This window comes from Drosophila simulans, chromosome 2L (genome assembly GCF_016746395.2).
Source record: "Drosophila simulans strain w501 chromosome 2L, Prin_Dsim_3.1, whole genome shotgun sequence".
Taxonomy (NCBI): Eukaryota; Metazoa; Arthropoda; class Insecta; order Diptera; family Drosophilidae; genus Drosophila; species Drosophila simulans.
In genome coordinates, this window is record NC_052520.2 from 5,183,414 (window position 1) to 5,205,578 (window position 22,165).

At 42.6% G+C, this 22,165-nt stretch overlaps 1 protein-coding gene and 1 non-coding gene across 4 annotated transcripts in view; one reads left to right on the forward strand and one right to left on the reverse strand.

Moving 5' to 3' along the window:
- Window positions 1–50: 50 nt before the first annotated feature.
- LOC6731059 (bone morphogenetic protein receptor type-1B) overlaps window positions 51–22,165 on the reverse strand; it is a 56,041-nt gene continuing 33,926 nt past the window's right edge. For 2 of the 3 annotated variants that reach the window (XM_016178964.3, XM_016178963.3), the window contains exons 2-4: window positions 21,905–22,042; window positions 2,386–2,573; window positions 51–2,322 (exon numbers count right to left, since the gene is read on the reverse strand). In XM_016178964.3, the coding sequence (XP_016023579.1) occupies window positions 1,015–2,322; window positions 2,386–2,573; window positions 21,905–22,042 (1,634 nt within the window). In that variant the 3' untranslated portion in view covers window positions 51–1,014. Of the gene's footprint in view, window positions 2,323–2,385; window positions 2,574–17,069; window positions 17,209–21,904; window positions 22,043–22,165 lie in introns of those variants that run through there. The other variant, XM_016178965.3, reaches the window with a different exon arrangement.
- Window positions 21,487–21,558, forward strand: Trnad-guc. The gene has a single exon. It is a non-coding gene; the product is annotated as a tRNA-Asp (tRNA).

Genomic DNA, 22,165 nt, shown 5'->3' on the forward strand with positions numbered 1-22,165 from the left:
TTCTTGTGGTCTGCGAGCAGTAATAATGAAACAGAAAAAAAACTGAAAGATACATATCCATCTAGTTCATATAGTTTACTTTTTGCTCTTACAGGCTAGTCATCTAACTCTAGCTTAAACAAGGTTACATGATAAGAACGATAAGATATAAGTTAAACGGTTACAGATAATGATACATATATAGTATTTACAGAATCGCTTATAACGATAATATATAATATATATACTATATATCTGTATGGTTAGCGGCCTATAAACATCTTTGCTATTTACACAAAACAAAAGAGCCGACACAAGTGCACTTCTCGAGATACTTCTCGATCTCTGGTTATACATACAAAAATATGTGCTACTTAAAGGAGAGGAAGGGAGTCGGGCTCCTGTCTCTTGGCTCCTGTCTTTACACTTTGTCTTAAGGCAACTAATTCCGTGGATTTTACAAAAGGCAGCATTTACTTGCACAAAGTCTGCAAAGTTTTCACTTAAACACTAGATACAAACAAAACACATGAAGACATGTTCTATGTTGAGGCTAAAGCCTCGGGGGTCAAAGAATGGGCGTCTTAACTCGTTTAGTTAAAGCGTACAAAAGCTGGCACAAAAATTAAAGTATGTTACATATAAATTTCGATTCTTTCAATTGATTTCTTTTTTCGATCTCATACTTATGTACATCAACATGAATAGGTGTCATCCAAAACACTCCCTATATTTCTCAAATAGTTAAAGCATTTTTCTAACCAAAGATTTTGCAAGGGGCCTTAGTAACTAGCTCCTGTCAACTTAAATCTAACCTCTAGCTTACAATCAGTGCGACGGTTAAAGTAACCGTAGTATAGGCACCTCTGAAGGATCCTCTGCTTTGCTCCGCTCAAGTACCGGCAACTTATGATTAGAACCTAACTATGAAATTCCGTACAAAAGGTCGGAACTGCGCATTCAACAGATGTTGAACAAAAACAGAAAACTAAATGCAACTTAGGTCAAACCTAAAACGAGACTACAAACAGCTGCTTATACAATCTTAATGGGCACATCGATTAGGCAGTCTGTTTCCAGTCGCCCCAGCGTCTTCTTTACGCGCAGGGCAGTCAGCCGGACGGTGGGATTCGGGTGCCAGCACTCCTGCATGATCTTGGACACGGTGGCGAGTACATCATCCTCCTGCCAGCGCGATGGTATCGGCGGCCGGAAACCCTTTACGCACACAACAGCGTGCATGTCCTCGAACGTGGGATCCGAGGGCACCACATCGTGGTAGGGCAGGGCGTAGTCCTCGCAGGTGGTCGTCTTGGTGCCCGATATGGGTGTGTAGCAGCGACGGGTCATCTCCCACAGAACCAGACCCACTGAATACATATCCGCCCGCTTGAACTCTTCAAACTGCTTGGGATCCAGCTGCTGACTCAATACTTCTGGAGCCATGTAGCGGCGGGTGCCGACACGTGGATTCTGTGCAATGTGGATGACATCCAGTTCCGAGTTGTACTTCACCGCCAGACCAAAGTCAGCAATAGCGCACTGTCCATTCCGCTTGACCAATATGTTCTTGCTCTTGATATCGCGATGAGCAATAGCTGGTTTGCCAGGGGTTCCGAAGATCTCGTCGTGCAGGTGGGCTAATCCGGAGGCCAGCGAAAACGCTAGCAATTGCAGCTTCTGCGGATTGATCACCGACATAGAGAGGTAATCGTGTAGGCTGCCCATCTCGTGGTAGTCGGTGATCAGCAACATCTGTGTCCAGCTACCATTACCCTTGATGTCGGCGGCAATGAAGCCCAAGATATTGTCGTGTCGCATCAGCACTGTCTGATAGATTTCAGTCTCGCGGAACCAAGAAGCCTCTTCGGTCGTAAAGAAGGTCTTGACGGCCACCCGCTCATCGCGCCATTTGGCCAGCCAGACCTCGCCATATCGTCCCTTGCCCACCAGTCGCACCATCTGAATCTGCTTGGCAATGGTTCTTTGCACCAGCAGTGGTAATCCCGATCCGGAGCCCGAACTCTGTTCCACCAGTTGTGACAAAGGTGACAGCTGCGAGTTGCACATGGAATTGATGAGACGTGGTTGCTTGCGCAGCTTCTCGCGTCGCTTGTAGGTGAAGCATAAGCTGGCCACGATCAGCATAAACACGGACAGGGAGATGATGATGGAGCCGAAGACGGCTAGCGTGTGCAGGGATTCGCTGCTCACGGGCAAATCCGGCGCTGGTGTGGTCAGCTTGGGTGTGTAGGTGGGGTACAGGTCACGGTTGCAGAAGTCCTCCTTGTCGCAGCAGACAATGTTCTTGCCATGCAGGTGGGGTACAGCGGCTACCTTGCACTGTAACAAAAAGATATTTTCATTAGCTATGGATTCATTGTTTGGTTTTGGCAGGGGACTCACCATGAGAAAGCCTCCGTTGTCTTCGGGAGGCATGCATCCATAGGTCCGCTCCTCCTCGTACATCCCGGTCGTCTCATCGTAAAGCTGTTGGACTGCACTGAAGCAACTGCCGCCGGGTCTGGTCTCGCAGGTTCCATTGCTTACATTGTCCGGACAACTGCCATCGCAGTAGCAGGTTAGGGAGCGGGCTAAAATGGCAACAGAAAATCATTAATATACCATTCATTGATAATCCATATGAAATGAAGAGTCTGGTGAGAATCAAATTATCTTGTTAACATCCCCAATTTTACGATTCTTGCGTATTTTTTCCTGCCTGAAAGTGGGATTGGACATGTCTTTTAAGCTAATAAAAGATATTAGCTTCCTTAACATGTTTTTCTGATTTTACGCTTCCCAAAGACCCCTATAATATGTCCTTATGATATCCGGTTATAATAACTAGTCGTCTGTTGCAGTAATGCACTTAAAGTTGACGAGTGGGTTGGTCTAATCCCCGCCTTTAAACCAATCATCCACAATCTTTCATTGGGATTAAGTACAGTAGTAAACTGCTAACATTGTTTTCTAAAAACACTAGTTACTGCTCCTCTTCCAACCTTAATTATAATCTCCTTAATCCTGATCATAAATCCGAAAACTACAGATTAAGAAAACAAGAAGTCTTCAGGAGGTTTATTAACGTTTTATTGCTGTAGCTTCGGAAGATTTTAAGTACATCCCACTTCCGTACCCGGACCTGTACCACAAAATTAGTGGTCAAGTAGTACCTCCAAAATCAATCTGATGAGTTGGCTATTTTGAGTCTGCGATTATAAACGGCGGCAGAAACCAAACCGCAACTGTAGCATAAAAATGCGTTTGAGCATGAAGAGTGGGCCGTGGCTGCAAGTTCCGAGTAGCAAGTTGCAAGTTGCAAGTAGCTGGTAACGGTAACTCGAGCAATTGATTCAGGTCGCTGGCAAATCTGCAACTAATTACAAGCTCGTTGCTGTTTCTGCTCGGTAGCTAGCTGCCTTTTCCACAGCCACTTGACCAAGCCATCGGCACACGAGGAGGAGCGCAGAGCTGGAGCTGCAGCTCAACCGTTATGGAGTGGGCGTTGTGGCCATTGGGCGCTAGTTTTACGGCCATTTGCCGCCTGCGACAGCCATCGAGGAAAACATTAAGTGCGTTTTCCTCGTCGGAGATGAGGGGCAGACAGCCGTTAGATGAATGAGTTACGGTCGAGTGGGTGGCTTTCCCATGGATCGTCGGATTGTTTGAGTGCCACGACCTGCTCAATACGGTTTCGCATTTAATTGCATTCAGCCGCTTGCAGTTGAGTTCATTCATAAAAACGCCTTTAATGCCAAAGCGAATGTGCCATATTTTTTACGGTTCGTGGCTGGCACAAGGTGATTTGTTTACCCACAGACTGTGCGAAAGGTATTTAGCATATTTTTAGACATTTTTATTGACCATTTATAAGTCGTAAAGCCCGAAACGGATGTGTGTCATGCTGGATCTGCTGGATCTGGATACATTGGAGCGCACATAGATCGCTCCGCACTTTTGCGGACTAGCTTTCGGCGGGTATTGTTTTCCGATTCTCATTATTGTTTATTGGCGTTCGCAGTTCTGGGAAAACAAAACTCTCGGATTCCATTCCATTCGCTTATTTACGCTCAAACGAGCTCGTTACAAGACCCCGGCCATCCATCAAAGCCGCAACATTCACACGAAAAACGAGATCGCAGATCGCAGTTAAGAGCTATTAATGGTAATGCTTAAAAATGCTCTGAAAGATACAATTCCGTTGATTAACGATGCGAATTCCTCGCGTTTTTTTTTTTCGGGGGAGCCATATCCGAACAGGTCGCGTGTTGCCAAGGCTGCAGCACGAAAAATGCAAGTGACACATGCAAAGCACTCACAGTGCGCAGTTTCAGTTGCAGATACAAATACAAATACTAAAGAGCGAGACCCAGGCAAATCCACAAATTGGCGGATGTTGCCTGCATTTGGGCACGCCCATTGCCACGGCGAGATAATAATTTAATTACAATTTAATAGCCAGCGACAGCTGCTGTTTGGCCGCTGTCGCCACGCGTTTCCCTCGCGGTTTTTATCGCGCCAATTGTATCTGGTGTCGGTTGGCATGCAAAACATGCAAAACGATGCAGATACATTGCCAGCAAGCCAATTGTTTTGGGTTTCATTGAAAACTAGCTGTGTTTCACAGCTAGCCAAGTTTTATTCGCTGCCAACTTTTATCCGCAAATACCTGTTGCTTCTCATCTCTCTCAGCAAAAGCAAGGAAAACAAATCACTGAGAACCGAGAACGATGACCACGTAGCACGGTAGCCTGTTGTGGTGCAGACAAATTATGAATTTCTTACCAGACCAGACCGACCAAAAAAAAAAGACGGCCAACCAAATTATGAAACGAACCGCGGACAACCAAGTGGCATCCGCCGGGCAGGAAGGGGAATATAAGGGGCTTGGAGGAAGAAGACGTCGCGCTTCGAAACCAAATTGTTGCCTCTTTCGGTTAGCTGTTCAGCTTCAGTTTTGGCTCGGGGGGCAAGGCAATGTGGCGGCTCCAAGTTGGCGCCAAGTGCACGCGCTTGCCACTCAGCAAAACCCGAAAAGTGAAGAAAAAACAGATAGGAGGAAACCAAACTGAACCTGGCCGGCAGGGCCAGAACAAAGCAATCTCCAGGTTGGCCGGCCTTGTGTGCGAGTTTGTTTGCTAGCCGGTTGCAATAAACAAGCATTTTTATGTGAAACTCTTCAAACACGAAAGGGAAGTCACAGGAACAGGGGCTCTATATGGCCGGCATTCAAACGCACAAAGATGCAGCCTCGTAAAATAATATTTCCAATCATAAACGGTTGGCGTGCAAAAACAAAACTGATTCCAATCATAATTGACATTATTCCAAACATGTTTCCAAAAATATTTCTTCGCTGCGTGGAAAGAAACCAAACACAGCCAGTAGTTTTAGTTTAAAAATATGAACAGCGAATTAAACGAGATAAAAGTATAGTTACCAAGCACTTGTGTGTTAGTTGGTGTTCTTAGCTTGCATAAAAATAAAACTCTAAACGGATGAGGAAGGGATGGGAGCTCAAGCTGAAGGCTATAGCTTTTCCACTTGGCCCTTGTGGGTGGAGCAAGCCTATCGAATACATATTTTTAGCCCGGCCAGTCGGTTGATGCGATGTTTGCGGCACGATCTCGACAGGGAGGCGGCAGGCGGCCCACGCCCATAGCCCACAGCTCACGGCTCTCGGAGATTGGAGATCGGATCATCATGGTGACTCTGGTACTATGATGATGTTAGACGCCTGGGTGGTGGGGAATCAGCAGCGGGAAAAACTGCACCCATGTCAGAGGAGCGTTGGCAGCGGAAATCGTTAGCTGAATCATGCCATAAAATATTCCCCACATGCCGCCGACAGTGCGTTGCAAAACTATAAACCCATCTCAATTGACAGACCTTTGAACACAACACAGCCACCGCTGATTGTTCTCTATTTGATCGTGCCATTACTTTTGCTACCCACTGTTTATGGCTCGAAAGCAGCTGCTCAAAGTCGAGGGTCTAATTAAAATTGCGAGCCATATAAAGTAATTACGGGTCAATGTTAATCTGCTGGGAGATTCGCTCGCCAAATTGGGCATTGCGTTCCGAAAAGGAGTCACAATCGAATTTAAGCGGCTTTGATTACCACAATTTACAACACTTTTAAAATAGCAATACATAACTAACTTATCAAATAAGGTCAGTAAAGGTAAATTATAGCCGTTATCGAAGTGGGCTAGTTGCAGATAAGGCTAAGCTAATTCAATTAGTGATAGAACACGTTCAGCATTGAAGCAAGTTTTTACGTAGCGCAATTAGCAAGATGAGAATGCTAAACATAGGATTAGATGATGCAAGTATGCAGATTAGGAATAATTCTGAATGTGATAAACACTGATAAACTGATTCTTCGTCCTAGTGTTACTCAAGTGTTTTCTAAAGATGCTCAAGTGTGCGAATAAGAACAAGAAGTCATGTGATCGAGAAATATACACAAGTCTATCTAAGTATCTACTACTCGTAGTACTCACGGTACAAGAACGCACACCTGACACGGCCGGCTGGAGTGAGCTCATCAATGGAATGGCTCATGCATCATCAGCTCCCTAATTCTAGTCCAAACAAAAGCAGCAGTAACTGCAATACCAACAAACACAAAGAGCCTGTGACGTCTGAAGAGGCACTTAGCCGAGACACGAACCATGCGTGGATTCTACAACGAATGCCTAATACTCTTTCTAAACTTTCATTTTCAGCTTATATTTAGAATATTTCGAGTAGCGGGGAACCAAATACTATACTCTATTTTTTCTAATTGAAAGGGCATTTCCCAGTCACCTGTTAAATACCAAATTCCACTTGTGGCATTTGTGCTTTTCCGCACGTTTTCCTCCATTCAATTTTTTTTTGGTTTGGGTGGCCTGCGAACTGTGGGCGTCTGTTTTCATATCCATGGCTTGTTGTTTCTGTGCTATACATTTTTATATAATAATGTTAAGTTTTATTGTTCGACGTAGGCAGCGCGGCATGTTGTATTCCCCGGTATTTATTGTACAAATTTCGAGAAAAGTGGGCGGGCATTTTCCATAATTTCTGTCGTTGCTAATGAATTGGCTGGCTGGCATTTGATTTTCCTAGTCGTATCTGATCCGCAGTCTCCTGCCAAACGGCGGATTTATTTATATTGGCAGATTTATTCGCCCGGTCCCCTGAGATTTCTACTTTTCTACTTGTGACTTGCTGACGTCGTTGTTTCGGCTTTTTATCCAACCAACTGATGCTTGTTTGTTTCGTTCTGCTTTGCTTCGGTTTACGTGGCTATAATTCTTTTGGGGGCAATTTAAATTTAGTTACCGCAATTGTTTGTGAGCTTGCCAAATTTTATCATAGCATTTGCGTATTCAAGTCTGTTTGCGCTTGAGTAAATGGCGCACGGAACTTTCCTTTGCCAGCGAACTGAATGAATTCGCATTAGATTAGACATTAGACGACATTCCCCGCTAGATATCCAGCAAGATAAAAGTGATCTGTGTAATTAAGTTTTGAGAACTGGTTCTGGGCTCTGGGGTTCTGTGTGGGTCGCTGCTACAGTGAACTCTCGGTAGCATCCGACGCCCACTGTTAACGCACTGTTGCGTCACTGTAGCGCCTGTAAAATCGCCATTGTTTTGCGACCAGAGTGCGTTTCGCTTTGCATAAATGCATTTTACAAGCGTTTAATTGACTTTCAAAACGTGTCACAGGCAATACAAACATGTTTTTGCTGTTAGCCAGCAGCTGTAAGCGGCATGAATGGCCAACTGGCTTCGGCTTCGGTTTTTGCCTTCCGATAAATCAGCTAAGCAACCAGTTATTTCCCATGCCGCGTTTGCTCAGATCCCAAAAGATCGTGGGCGTTTGAGCGAACCTGCCAAGTGCCTCGGGCGGCTGGGGCTCTTAATCAAAAAGGCTGTCAAAATTCTTAATAAAACGCGCTGCAGTCTCTCGAAATATTTGCAAGTGTCTCAACGTCGCATGCGTTTTAATTAAGTGTCGCATATTTTTAATTAAATCACAAACGCCCAGGCGACGCGACTTCTAGGCGATAAAAGCCGCGTGGGCTCTGGAGGGAATCCAAAAGGGAGGAGTGCGATTTGGAATCGAGCAAATGGGACAGTTGGCACAACAAAATGCTAAACAAAATGTCTGTCTAGTTTTGAGGCTTTTTCTTTCACAAATTTAGTGCGTGGGCAGCCGGATGCTGTGGATGCTGCCCAAGCTTCTGTGGAGAGCCAAGTCCCACCGACTTCAGAAGACACCTACACTCCATTCCGAGTAGCTGAATAGATCGGGCCTCGACCGCCCTTTGCATAATCTGCATAAATCGTATCTCAATCTACATTAGTCTCAAATTGAATTGGCATTAGACTGAGAAAGAGAGGCAGAGACAGAGACAGAGGGCACACAGATCAAGACATCCGGGTCTATATAGTATATAGTATATATACCACAGGTATATACATATATACCAGTTTGGTGGACATGTGACCGAGCGAGGAAACTGCTTGAAATGCAAAGCATAGAGTGCTGCATAAATTAGCCGGGTTTCGCGGGAAGATAACAACGACAGCGAAAACAGTTAAGAAAACAAAACAAGCCACTTGGCCCAAGTACTATACACTTACAAAGCTTGTTGTAACACTGGAATTAGCTCAAATAGTATCTCGATTTTATCAGATTGCCCTAACTAGCTGCTCGACCATTAGTAATTACTTGTATCGCCACAGCATCAGCATTATTACCGTCTATTTACCAATCGCGAAATCAATAACCAACAGTAGCCCACATGGATTTTATAATTTTTCGCCTGCGGGCTGGCTAGCTTCCTTCAATGGCTACTGTGATTATGGCTGATGATGTTGCAACATTGGCAATGAAGTCATCATTATCTATTGGCTTCGGGTTAGCTTCTATTGTGGCGCGCATGTGGGCAATAAATAAAATATTCGAGTACACAAAGAGTGGAAAAAAATTAAGCAAAATGATTGCCCGCCTGCTTTTTGGTCAAGCGATTGCTAAATAAATCAAGCATACGCCCCGTAAATCAACAGCAATTAATTGTTTTCTTCCCATTTCGTTTTGCATACGCCCTCCAATGAACAATGACTTATAGATTGCCAAAGACCCGGGCCCACATAGTAGTTTTGTATAGATATTAAGATACAATCGTTTGGAATACATTGTAAATGAAGAAAGTTTATGAACTTAATTAGGATTTTATTGTTTGGCGAGAGAAATGCTATTTTAAATAAAGCCGGGGCGTTGTTTTTAAGCGTTAATTGAAAGTCAAGAGTCATCGCAAAGTTTTATGACCGCAAAAAAATGTAGGTATTCATCAAGTTAATAAGTTTAGCCAACAAAACTCCAACTAGTTTCGGCGGATTTGTCATGCGGGGAATGTGATTCAAGCTTTAAGCTTAGGTTAATTCCGAGAAATCAAATAACTATCATTCAAATCAGTTTCGTTAGAAATAGGAATTTATGCCCCAGGTGTGAGCATCATGTCCGGAAATTTATGTTCCCCAAATCCTTGTGGGAATTATAGCCAGGGTTCTGAACAAACCCCAGAAATGGGTTTACAAATACAAAGCTAAAGAAATAAATTAATCGTCGGCTGGAGGGAAAGGAGGCTGTGTGTGGAGGAGCGAAAAGACTTTAACCCAAAGTTGAAGTCAAAACAAAATCGTTTGTTTTCCTAACAAAAAACGAACAAACTAAATAAAAAGAATGATGGCGAAGGTAAACGGGTTTCTGGCACTGGTTGCCAAGCCTCTGTGGTTGTTGTTTGCACACTCCACGCTTGGGCATGACAACTTTTAAAACGATTTTTCCTTATAAACGGCCATAATTAATGCCTGTGTTGCCTATTTATATTTGGTTTTTGGTGTGTTTCTATTTGGTGTATTTGTCTTTTCGTAGTCGCGTGGAAATTGTGAATGAAACGCTAACTGGAAAGTAAAACAATCGCCGAACAAATCTCACTTCCAATGAGCAGATGGTCGATGCTAATGGTCAGATTTTTGTATCTGACACAATTTGGCATATGGACTAGCCCCAATCTGCCCTCGCCTTCACTTGGGCAATTAAAAACAATTGCAGCATTCATACATCTGCGATAGTGCATAATTTTCCTATATTTTTATCCGACATTTTCCCTCTGCATACGGCAGCCAAATCAACACAATCAGCTTTAATTAGAGAGCCCGGCGGGCAGACCGCGCTGATTTGGCTTAATGATTTTTAATTGCAGGCGCAAATTATTAAAAAACATTCGAAAAAAAGCACATGTGCATATACAAATATGAAAAATTGCAGCAGCTGTGGACCACCCAGGCGAAGGCGTTTAAAAACGCGCCGAAAACGCCAGCGAATCGCACCAAACCATCATAGGTGAGTTATTCGTTGGATCTAAATGTTTCCAGGTTTTCTTTCTTTTAGAATTTAATACTTATCTACATTTGATTTTCTATATTCCAGACTTTTCATTTTTCCGCAGATTTGACACTTACCTGAAATAAAAAGAAGTGAAAAAAGAGTTAGCAATTTATTGTAATCAATGTACGAGTAAATAAATATTAAAATCACATATAAAATCATCATAAAAATCTTATCGGCCAGCGACTTTAATGTCGGACATTGAATTACAGTTCGAGACCAAAAAAAGAGATATATATAAGAAACAATTTGCATAATTCAATGGCAGCAGCAGCTGATATAATTTTTATTGCGATTTTATCAAGAAATCGAAAATGAGCAAAACGAATCGGGGGATCAACGACATTAATATTGATATTGGGGCGATGATTGCCAATCATCATCGCCAGCAAGATCGAAATTGGAATTGGATTCGAATGCAAATCAGGAGGAGGCGTTAGCCAAAAGTCACTCAAGCCGAGATCAAGATGACCAGATGATTTGCTCCACAGTAGCGAAATGGAGGAGTATTCTGTTTTTCGCGTTGCCTTGGCTGGGTCAAAATTAAAATAAAAACAACAGAGCGGCTAATTAGTCGTCGTCGTCTTGAATGTTTCGCTTCTTTTTGTTTCTAAATCGAAATTTATGCGCCTGCCAGACGAAATACCAAATGCTATTTGGCTAGAAATAAACTTGTACGCAGACATTGTATATATAGTATATATGGCTATGGCTTGGCGGCACGAAAATAAAGTCAAGCTGTCTGCGCATTTGTCGTCTGCGATTTGTTGGCAACATTTAACGTGCGACGACGACGACTCCTTCCGAGAAAACGATTATAAATTGCCAAGGAAGCAAGGAAACTGACGCCCCAACAGGAACTCAGAATTCAGAAGTAAAGCTTAAGTGCAGTCAAAATTGTTCTGCGAAAAAGCCAGATTTACAACTGTCAAAGATACGAGGAGGCCACAACGGATGTCCAGCAGGGATAGTTGATGAATCACCCAGTGGCGTCCGAACAGGGACTTTTTGCATACGAGATTTAAGAGCATGTGGGTGGGCCCAGCCAACAATCAATGCAAGTCGCGTCAAAATGTCAATTCGATTTATGGCCACAGCCCACTTCGCATACAAAAAAGTTCGAAAAGCAATTCCAAACCGAACCGCCAGCAACATGTTGTTGCAGCAATTGCTACTGCAGCAGCAACATGTTGCTACTCGCCGTTTGCTTTTGGCCAGACTGTTTGACTGCTGGCCATTATTGTTACGCTTTTTTGGTCACCTGATGATGAATCAAACATTGGCGAACGGCCACCACCATCACTCGCTGCCTTTTAAGGCTGCCCCGGCGACGGAATGACGTGTGCAGGCTTTTAATAGACAGGAAAGCATATAAATATATATAAATCGCAGCCAGCAGACTAACAGACACCGAAAATATGCAAATTTCGGATTTCAGATTTCGGTTTTCGCATTTCAGATAGAAAAATAAAACTCGAACGTATATATAGCAATATTATTTGATATGATATGCACATACGGCCAAATGAGCAATACGTGCCAATGTGCGTTGTCATTCGCGCGATTCTCATTGTGCGGCTAACAAAAGTTGTTGCCGTTGTGTTTGCAGTCTAATAAACATGCCGCCGTGCTGTCTGTGCGACACATTTACCAACCAACAACAAAAGTTGGTGAGTGGGTACCATAAAAGTTAGAATAGAAGCGAGTGTGTATCAAAAATCATATTGCTGGCCAGTAGTAGCAGCTCTAAATAACTGACAAACTTAGCGGGGCACTGCTAATTCTTACAGGATTATCAAGATTTAAACTCCAAAGAATGTGGAACAATGACCATGCAAAGCAGCTAAGATCATAAATTTTGAAAGAGCGGGGTTGAAAAGAAGAGATATGATGTTAATACTGCACAAGTTAAACAGCTACAGCAAACTAAAGGTACTGCTTACAGCACAGTTCAAGAAAATAGTGCTCTTTGCAAGCAAAATATATAATTTTATTTCACAAAAATTTAATATTTTGTCCCTATATTTATCATTAATTTTTTTCTCAGCTCACAAATTTTCTTTAATTACCACAAAATCCAACTCTGATGATAATGATGATTTGAACACAACTGTGAATACACGAACACACAAAAATTAAAACCATCATAAAACTGAGCCCCCCTTACAGACCCGAGATAATCGTTTCGAGCATTTAACGCATTTGTATGGGGTAAAAAAAAAACAAAAACGAAAATCAACCCGAGAACGGCATACAATCCACTCAAATTTCACTTCATTTATCACGAAATCCATCATCAGCCAAACGGCCAGCAGCAGTTAGCAAAGGAGCTGGAAAGCCAGCGAGATGAAGGAGAGCCAAGTTACTTGCATTTATTTGATTTTGATTAATCGTCAACGAAATTAAGCGGAATTTGTGGCCGAGGCGGTAGTTGTTCCCCAATGGAGCTTCGTTTAGGGCCGGCAGGAAGCGGCATTTACATATGTGCGAGTACGTGTATCTGGCAGATACATATCATTTCACTTGCCCAGCCCCACAGCGAATTCCATGCCAATGTTTTGACAAACAGCAGCAGCTGCCGCCTACTCAGCATTCAGCATATCCGCATCTTCCCGCTGCACAGCGCAAATGCAGTGTATAGCTCGGATGGATGGATGGATGGTCGGATGGGCTGGAGGACCGGAGGACGGACGGATGGATTCGCCTCGCCTCGATCGTCATTTTCACGCGCCCTGTGAGCGGCACACACATGTGTGCTCCACACGCTGGCGACAGATCGCATCGGCTGATCCAGAAAACAGGATATGCGCACGCTGCACTCGAAGAACTGCAGCAGAACAGCAAAAAGAGGCAGCATATCTCAATTGAATGGTGCCACATTTGATTTAGAATTAATGGAATAATCTGTAGTTAATCACGAGGCGACAGCTCGAGAGGAAGTGCTGCCTGTGCATAACAATGTAACTCAAGTTCAATCTAAAACATTTAAGTAAATTGCTTATTTGTATTTGTAATGCATATAACCAAGATACAAGGTGTTATTAACTTATGCAATTTTCTCGGAACGAATCTCAGAGTTCGCGCCGCGCTCTTCTCATGTAATTCCCTCAATAAAGAAAGTACAGCCGCATATCGTATGGCATTGTACTCTAACGTTTAGCTGGGTTAAGTAAATCAGGTTTTATTTGAATTCCCTGCCATTTGCGATTCCGAGAATAATTCGTTAATCTTTCATCTGATAAGCGCATCGCAATGGGCAACCTTTCATTGTGTGAATATTGTATTCAAATTGAAGATCATGAGTCGCCGTTCAAGTCAATGCCAGAGTAATCGCTGATTTAAAACGAATCCACGTAGCCGAGAGATATGGCCATATTAGTATGACGCCTTACTTTTTTCCGTCCGAAGACGCGACGGATGTCTAGTCGGTGTTTTTCTGCTGATCGCTCAGAACGCATCGCTCGGAAGGCCCGACAAATCAATGACCCCCTTCTTTGCGTGCGCTTTTCGGCCAGGTTGGCATTTAAACTTAATTTAAATAAATACAATTTCGCTGAGGAAGTGTGCGAAAAGTGCTGGTCGCAGCATAAAAATATATAAAAAAAAGATATATGTTCGACGATGTAGTTTATGGTTACTATGCTTTGAAAAACCTTTTAGTTATGCGCTGAGCCGACTAAAAACGCTAGGAAAACGCACTCGAAATGCAGCCCCACACGCTCGTCGTAAAAAGAAACGTGCGCTTACGTACTTGAAGTCTATACTATTTATTTTGTTTTTGTGTTGCTTTGCGCTTATTATTATTATTATAACTATTTTTGTTTGTTTACGCGCACGAAAAGGCGGCGGACGACAAAATTGATAAGATTAGCCCGGGAACTCGGGAACGACCAAACCTATTCCATAAACACAGCGGCCTGTCGGTCATATACCTGGGAATTAGTATTTACTGCCCCCCAAAAACGCACACTTCTACGCTCTTATCAGCATACGTCGCTCCACATCAGCTATCGCCACAATTTGTTGGCTAGGTGATTCCACGAAAAAACATTTAGAGTACTTCCCATCGCAATAGTAGCGCCGTGGCATATAGTTTCATGACAGGTCTGCACTTGGCATGATCGAAGTGCAACCGAAACTGGGTCTCTGACCATCGGAGCTTACTATTTCAATCAAACGCCGACTCTTTCCTTCATCGATTTTTCGGGGAAAACAACTCGATTGCGAGATTTTCCCATTTCGGTCGTGGGTGTGCCCTGGTCTCTTTGTCTTTCCAACTGCTACAATGCCCACATCAAAAGGTGTTTTTCGTATTTGCTGCGCTTTCGAGGGATTTTATCTGTTGTCTGTTGTTTGGCATTTGCTGCGATTTGTCATGGGCACAACCGACTGACCAGGAGGACCAGGAACGACCAAGGGGACGGGAGCCTCCCGTGGCGAATTTATTATTAAGAGACCCAGGCACAGGAATGCCCAGGCTGCACAAAGCAAATCAACTACATAATCGAAGAGATCTGCACCTGGACGGATGCACAGACGATTGGCAGGCGTTCAGAAGGCCAACAAAAACCTAAATAAACTATTGTTTATACTCACAAATAACTAAATACTACTAGAGTCCAGTACTGTAATCAAGAGCGGTTCTAGTTTGAAAAATTGAATGATTGATTATAGGTTTAACTATATTGATTTCAAGGCTATTCTTCATATCTCCATTTGTCAGAAAGAGTAAAACTTATAGCATTTAATAATTAAATAAACATTCATGGGCATTTATAAAGTAATAATACTAAAATATTCAACTGCAGCTTACTTGTTATGCACGGTTATTACCTATTGCTTAATAGCAATCTGGATATTCATGTTTTGGTGAGCTAATTTATAAATATTTTAATAAATACTTAAGTGCGGCTGAGTGCTTTAAATTGCTTCCATTTATGGCTAGAAGTCTGACAAAATCCCAAGCTATTAACTATCTAAGCCATCCAAGATTTGAATATTATCAGCGTGATTAAAAGATCAAGCAATGCGTTGCTCTAAGAGGATGAAAAGGGATTATATCAATGTGTATCCACCACGCGCGGTCGTTAAATTCATTTGCCTGTCTAAGCCCAAATCAAATGCTCAGATGCATATCAAAATAATCTAAGCAAATGAAATGACAACAAAGTTGGGCACACACACAAAAAGGCATAAAATATGTGCGTACAACACCCCAGAAAAAAGGAGTTGGAGAAAGGGGCACCCATAAAATTGACAGCTGATCTTTTTCTCTCTCCCTTTTTTTTTCGATTTTTTTCGAATTTTTTTTGGTTTTTGGGTATCCACTCTTTCAGCAAGGGGTGCCCGGATTGTTGCTCTTCGTATTATTTGTTCGTTTTTCCATCTTTCAAATCGACTCCGTTCTACCTGCTCAGGGTCATAAAAAATTAAGAAAAACATGCACAACTCGCAAGAAAGAAGCGGAGGAGAAACGTCGCATATTTTAAGCCGATGAAATCGGAATCTCCTTGGGCTGGTCAGGAGTCCCCAGATCCCAGACACACTTGGCATAGAACCGCAGTCGTCGAACAACAAAACGCAATTAGAAAACGAATTTCAATTGAATTCGTTGAGGGGTGAGGAGGTTAGGGATAGGAAAGAGCACAGGGAAAACCAACAGGATATGCTCACAGATTTGTAATATGAGCGCTGAATACTTATGAGACCATGATCATGCCGATGATAATGGCACTACTATTTAGATGGCCATGTCCGCCGATCCACTGGCCGATAAGCGACAACTATGAGCAGCGGTGAAAGCTTGGGGAAATCTCGCAAAATATCGCATAAATGCTCAAATAGCCAATTCCCAGGTTAAATGGCACTAAAGGAAACCAATCGAATTGTAAATACTCATCTTTTACGAGTAAATAATTAAATAAATACTACTTCGATGGGTAAAAACTGGTAAGATCACTCGTTTTATTTTCAATTTCAACTAAGCTGGTATTTTTTACAGCTCAAAAAATCATGATAAGGCACATTTCTGGTTTGCTATTTATTTAATATTATCTTAAAGCCCTTTTTCGTATGGTTTTTTTATAGCTACTTAATTTGGCATTACACCTTTACAAAAATATAGCATAAAAAAGTATGCACTACAAAAAACTGGTGCCATTTACAGTTTATTATGATTATACAATTATCATGTCTAAAAATACTTTCATTAACACAAAGAAAATAGCGCGCACAATTTTTATCAGCCTGCTGCTTTTATCTATCAGAAATACTTATCATTGTCGTACTAACAAGATGTGACAATAAATATTAAAAAAAAAAAATGTTATATATCTTATCAAATTTATAATGATTTTAACTTTTCCGCTGTATATAGAAAGATTAAAGTATTCAGAAGCAAGATTGTCATTGTGATATTTGTAGTATATTTTCGAAATATTTCCAAAGAAACAAAAGGTTCAACTAACTAAGAATAGTTTATCCTTAATCTTTCCACCATGAAAAAGCCATTCAAATGGCAATTGAAGTTTTTCAAACTAATATGCCCCAATAGAATGCCGGACAATTGTTTTTCCGCCTGGTTTCAAGGTGCACGAGAGAGTAAAAAAAAAGCAAAGAAATGTTATATTAATATTTACCATGAGCCTTCTTCTTTCTGGATTTCGGCGCCATGTCTGATGGCTACAACAACAAGAGCAACAACAACGACGTGGGCCAAAGGCTGATGATTTTTATACGGCGGCGGCAACTGCAATGCAACTTAGTTGTTGTTGCCCCAACCGATCGTTCTTGGTTGTTTTTGTTGGCCTTCCTCTATATGGAGAGGGTATCGGGATACCGGGTGTTTTGGGGCCAGTTTCCCCTTCGTTATCCCCTCGTTGCCACGTTTATTTTTTCCGGACTATGCAGCAAAACAATAAACGCGAGGCAGCAGCAGCAGCAGCGGCAACAAAAGCAAAACAAAAGCACCAGGAGAACTGGATTCGTTGTATCTCGTCGAGTCTTCGTCGCGTTGTTATGGAGTCGCCGTCGCAGTCGAAGTTGGAGCTGGAGCTGGAGTTGGGGTTGGGACTCCACTTGGGTTTGTTTATAGGCAGGCGGCGGCGGTCAAGCCGGCGACACCATGGAGCCCGCGAAGAAGAAGAAGAGGAGCAGGAAGATGAGCGAAATTATGGGTTTCGCCAAAAACTTGATCCTGCTGCTGCTGGTGGTGGTGGTGGCGGTGGTGCTCTGGTGGTGCTTTGCCTGCTCTTTGTCGATGTGCTTTTGCTTTTGCTTGGTGTGAGCGCGTGATCACGTTGATTATAATTATATACGAAAGGTGGCAATACAAATCAGGTGAAACTCAATCCGCAGTTGAGGCATATCCTGTGTGTTTCTGCTTGTTTTCCCCCTGTGTTTACACTATTTTGTTTATTCGCACTGGCACTTGTTTAAGCATAGAAATATATGTGCAATTTTCTATTTAAATCATTAACTATATAGATTGCCGTGGATGCACTTTTATTATTCGTTTTTCATTAGTTAACAATATTTCAGCTTAGGCACACAGGTTTTTGGTTGAAACTCGAAAATATTTCACGCGTAAACAAAATCGACGATTCTTTGGATTGTATCTGAAAATGTGGTTTATTTTTCCAATCCGGTGGATACGTCACGACTCGCGAAGAACGTATCGACGAATGTGCAACAGTTGGAAACGCCGCTGCTGGTAGACCCGAAAAAGAGAGCAAAGAGAGTGCGCTGCTCTCGCAAAGAGAGAGAGAGAGAGTAGTAAGGAAAAACATGAGAGCGTGGCGGAAAACGCGAGAAAACGCTAGCAGGCGTTTAAAATCGCGCAACTCACACACTTGCTGGCGTTTAAAAACGCGCGTGAGGTAGAGATACTCTCTCTTCTTGGCTCTCTCCCTTTGCATTTGTTCTTGTTTTGCCAGAGCTCTCACTTGAAATTCAAGTTTTTTTCTCACAAAGGTGTGTGCGTGTGTATCTTGATCTTTGAGTTAGCATCGCAGTGCTGTAGTTGTTGTTGTTGTTGTTCGTGCTCGTATTTCTTTAGCTGCTTATTATAACTGACATATCTAGATGGGGCATACGTACGTACGTACGTACATATGGTGGGGAGGTATCGGGAGAATCGGAATGGCCTGCATAATTGCAGGGCCCTTTTGCATGCACACTATGTGCAGGAATAATAACAGTTTTGGTCGATTTTGTAAGCGAGCAAACGTGTGATTAGCAGCAACACCATTGCCAACTAATAGAACTCCGCCTCCTGTTCTCCCGAGCGCATCCACAAGATAGTATCCCACCGCCACCGCCAATCGCATCCCCAAGATATCGGTTTTACAGGCTCTGCGCGGACGGTCTCATTAGGCGCACAGTAGTCGTTGCTAATTATGGCCTAGACTCTGAAGTTTCCCATTCTTCTACCTGTGGAAATCAGAAGCGCTTAGCACTTCGGGTTTGTTCAGGTAACTCATGGCATTAAAAACGCATTTGAACCAGCGGACGACCTCTGTAATCCGCGCATAACTTGCTCATTTTGTCTATTGCTCGCGATAACACCCGAACTTAAACCTCCACCTTGGCCATATCTTTCTGATTTCACACAATAAAAAAAATTAACCAGATTCTCAAATAATAATTAAAAATAAAATATACATGAATACATCTTATTGCTATGCTATGAATTTTAGATACAGAAAAAGTATGAAAGTATATTTAGTTTAGTTTCTTTTCAATATAAATCGCATCTTTTTTTATATAATTTCAAATTTTTCTTCGTGCATTTCCACTTGAGTTCCAGTGGTGATCTTTCGTTTATTATCACGCCCGCGGCCATAATTCATTTCGATCTGGTTCGGGGTCTGCTCTGCCTTTGTCTAGTCAAAATCTCTGGATTATGCCCCCAGCTCCAGTTCCAGCTGCAGCTCCCTAAATGCCCGGATTGTGGATGCTGCTGCTGCTGGTGCCTCCGAGGTGTGATTTCTCAAGTGTAGGAGTCATGCGGTGCACAGCCAGACGCTGAGAGGTTGCACCAGAGGCAGAGAATCGAAACGAAGGCGAAGCGAACCAGGAGGGACAGAGAAGGGACTTGGATGCAATCGGCCAGAGGGCAACTGCTCGTGTACCCCTTTCGAGGAGAGGAGCCAAGAAATAAAGTTGGATCTGGGGATGCCGTCAATTGAGTGTAATGGAAAGCAACATACCATTTATATTTAACTCGTCAGGGGAATTAAAAGAACTTAATATACCATTCGTAATCTTATCATTTCTTTTTAAATGGGGTTCGTTCTTTAAGCAAATTTAATATTGTTTTGTTTTTATCATTTCTTTTAAGTTGTATGTGTCTCTCATCTTTATTCTTAACATTTTTGAAATATTAATAATATAACGTATTGTTTCATGAAGTTGATTGAACCGAAGGAATGGCATTGATCGTTTTCCCAAATTTATGATCATATAGGCCATATATTAATGTGCCGGCTATAAATCTAATTATTTTTTTAGACTGAGTTTTAAACCTATGTTAAAAAGCAAGTTATTATCTTTTCACTGGTCCGCTACGCTTGAGAAATTGACAGTTTTGCAGTTAAGTGGAATGTGCAGAAGGCATGACTTGTGGATCGCAATTGATTAGAGGCAGAATTCTGAAAGTATCTCTAGCGCGAAATTTCCGAACGATCCGTGCTAATTCTCGCAATAGGAGAACGCGAGTATTTGCTGCATTGACCAATTAGCACCTGTGCTAAAAAAAAACCTTTCGATTTGTTCGTTCCATTAACACTGCACTGTGCTCTCGGAGTTGTTTGCTCTTTCGCTCGAGTGGAAATGCGGGGGCTAAAGGTTGATTCTAGCCATACATACATATTTACTTTGAAATCCAGACAATAGAAAATCCATGTTGGATTTTCGAGTATTTCGTGTGAAAAACGCTGGAGGGCGGGGGAACACTATTCCATCCATACAATAAACACAAAACGGGGCCGACACTCCCAGGGAAAAGGCCAGACAGGCTGGCGGGCCGAATGTATCTGTATCTGTAACGAATCCGACTGTATCTCTGGAAATATTGTTAGAACCGAGCATTAAATACACAAAGCTGCAGAGAGGTGAACCCCGGGTCACTGCAACATGGCCAACAGATGTGCGCAACAGGCTCCCAATCAACGAAATCACCAGAAATCAGACAAAAGACGAAGGTCTCGGGAAAGGTCCAAGATGTCACTTGGAGTGTGGCTGGGCCCTAAATCAAAGTCAGGCAATGCTACCCGATTGTTCTTCGCCTTTCTTTCCTTTTCCTCCGCCAGTCTTTTGGTCGGTAGCACTGTCCAGCGTCTCATGGATACTAGTCTGTGTATCTGTATCTCTGCAGCATGGAAATTTTCGTATTGTACCAGAAATTTGTGTCAACGTGGGCGACACTTTATTGTGTGCCCGTGTGTTGTTGGGTGTGTATAAAAATAAACCAAAGACATTTCATGTTGTCAGCAACATGTGGAAAAATGCTCGGAATTCGTTCCGTTCTTGCACACTTTTGCAATGAATTAAAATCTGATAGATACACACACGAAAGCCCGAAAAGCAGATCACCCTGGCAGCTCTTCATTAACACCACTAAATCTACTCTTCGTCAAAAACTGAAGTGCAATTAACCAGGCACCAACTCATATTCGATTCTATCTCAGGCTCCCTTTCGTTCTGCTGCACTTCACGGTCACAAGGTAAGGTGTTAAAGTTTTAAGGAATTTCAACAACGATAAATTATAATTACACGCGGTGCTGGGCATAAATCTACCCATACAATCACGGGGTTATGACGCACACAGATACTCCTCTCTGCCACATTGCGAGTTCAGCCGCGTCAAATATAATTTGTAAGAACATTAAGTATTCCCCCCATTAACACCTTTCGAGGATGGCTGCATCCGATCGCCTCTTTTAATATATTTCCAAACAGAACTTAATGCCATAGGAAGGAAGGTCTTCCACAGATGGAACCCAACCGAAGGCTAACGAGAATCGTATGCCACATTTGGCGAGTGTCTTTCACCGTCCTCGATAGTATAGTGGTTAGTATCCCCGCCTGTCACGCGGGAGACCGGGGTTCAATTCCCCGTCGGGGAGATGCGAGAGCATTTTTTTTTCACAATATTTTTTCCATTTTAAGTCAAACCAGAAAAAAAATGTTTACACATCTCCCCGACGGGGAATTGAACCCCGGTCCCCCGCATGAGAAGCGGGATTTGAATCCCTGTCACCCGCTTAACATGCAGGGATACTAACCACTATACTATCGAGGATGTTGAACTAAGTTCTCCAAATTGAAAATATGAACTTGCTGTTGATCTATACATCCGGGTGTTATGATCATGTTATAATTTAAAACATTTATAAGATATGATATGCAATCTATTCTATGCTGATTTATGACACTCTTTTTTTAACGCTTTTATAAAGATGGTGGACTCACCATTTTCCATGGCCTTGCTTTTCTCATTGTCGGCATCCTCATAGCCCTCTGATCCTGGTCCAGATCCCATTTCCATGCCACTCAAAGCGGCGGCGGCCATAGCTTCAACGTCTGGCTGAACATTCGCACTGAATTCACCTACGGGGCAAACAGAAAAACGGGCAATACGAAATATAAGTAAATTGAAAAACTGTGTAACTAATTTGTAAACAAAAAAAGGGAGAGCGGGCGGGAGTCTTGGCACTTGAGTTGCTCTTCTGT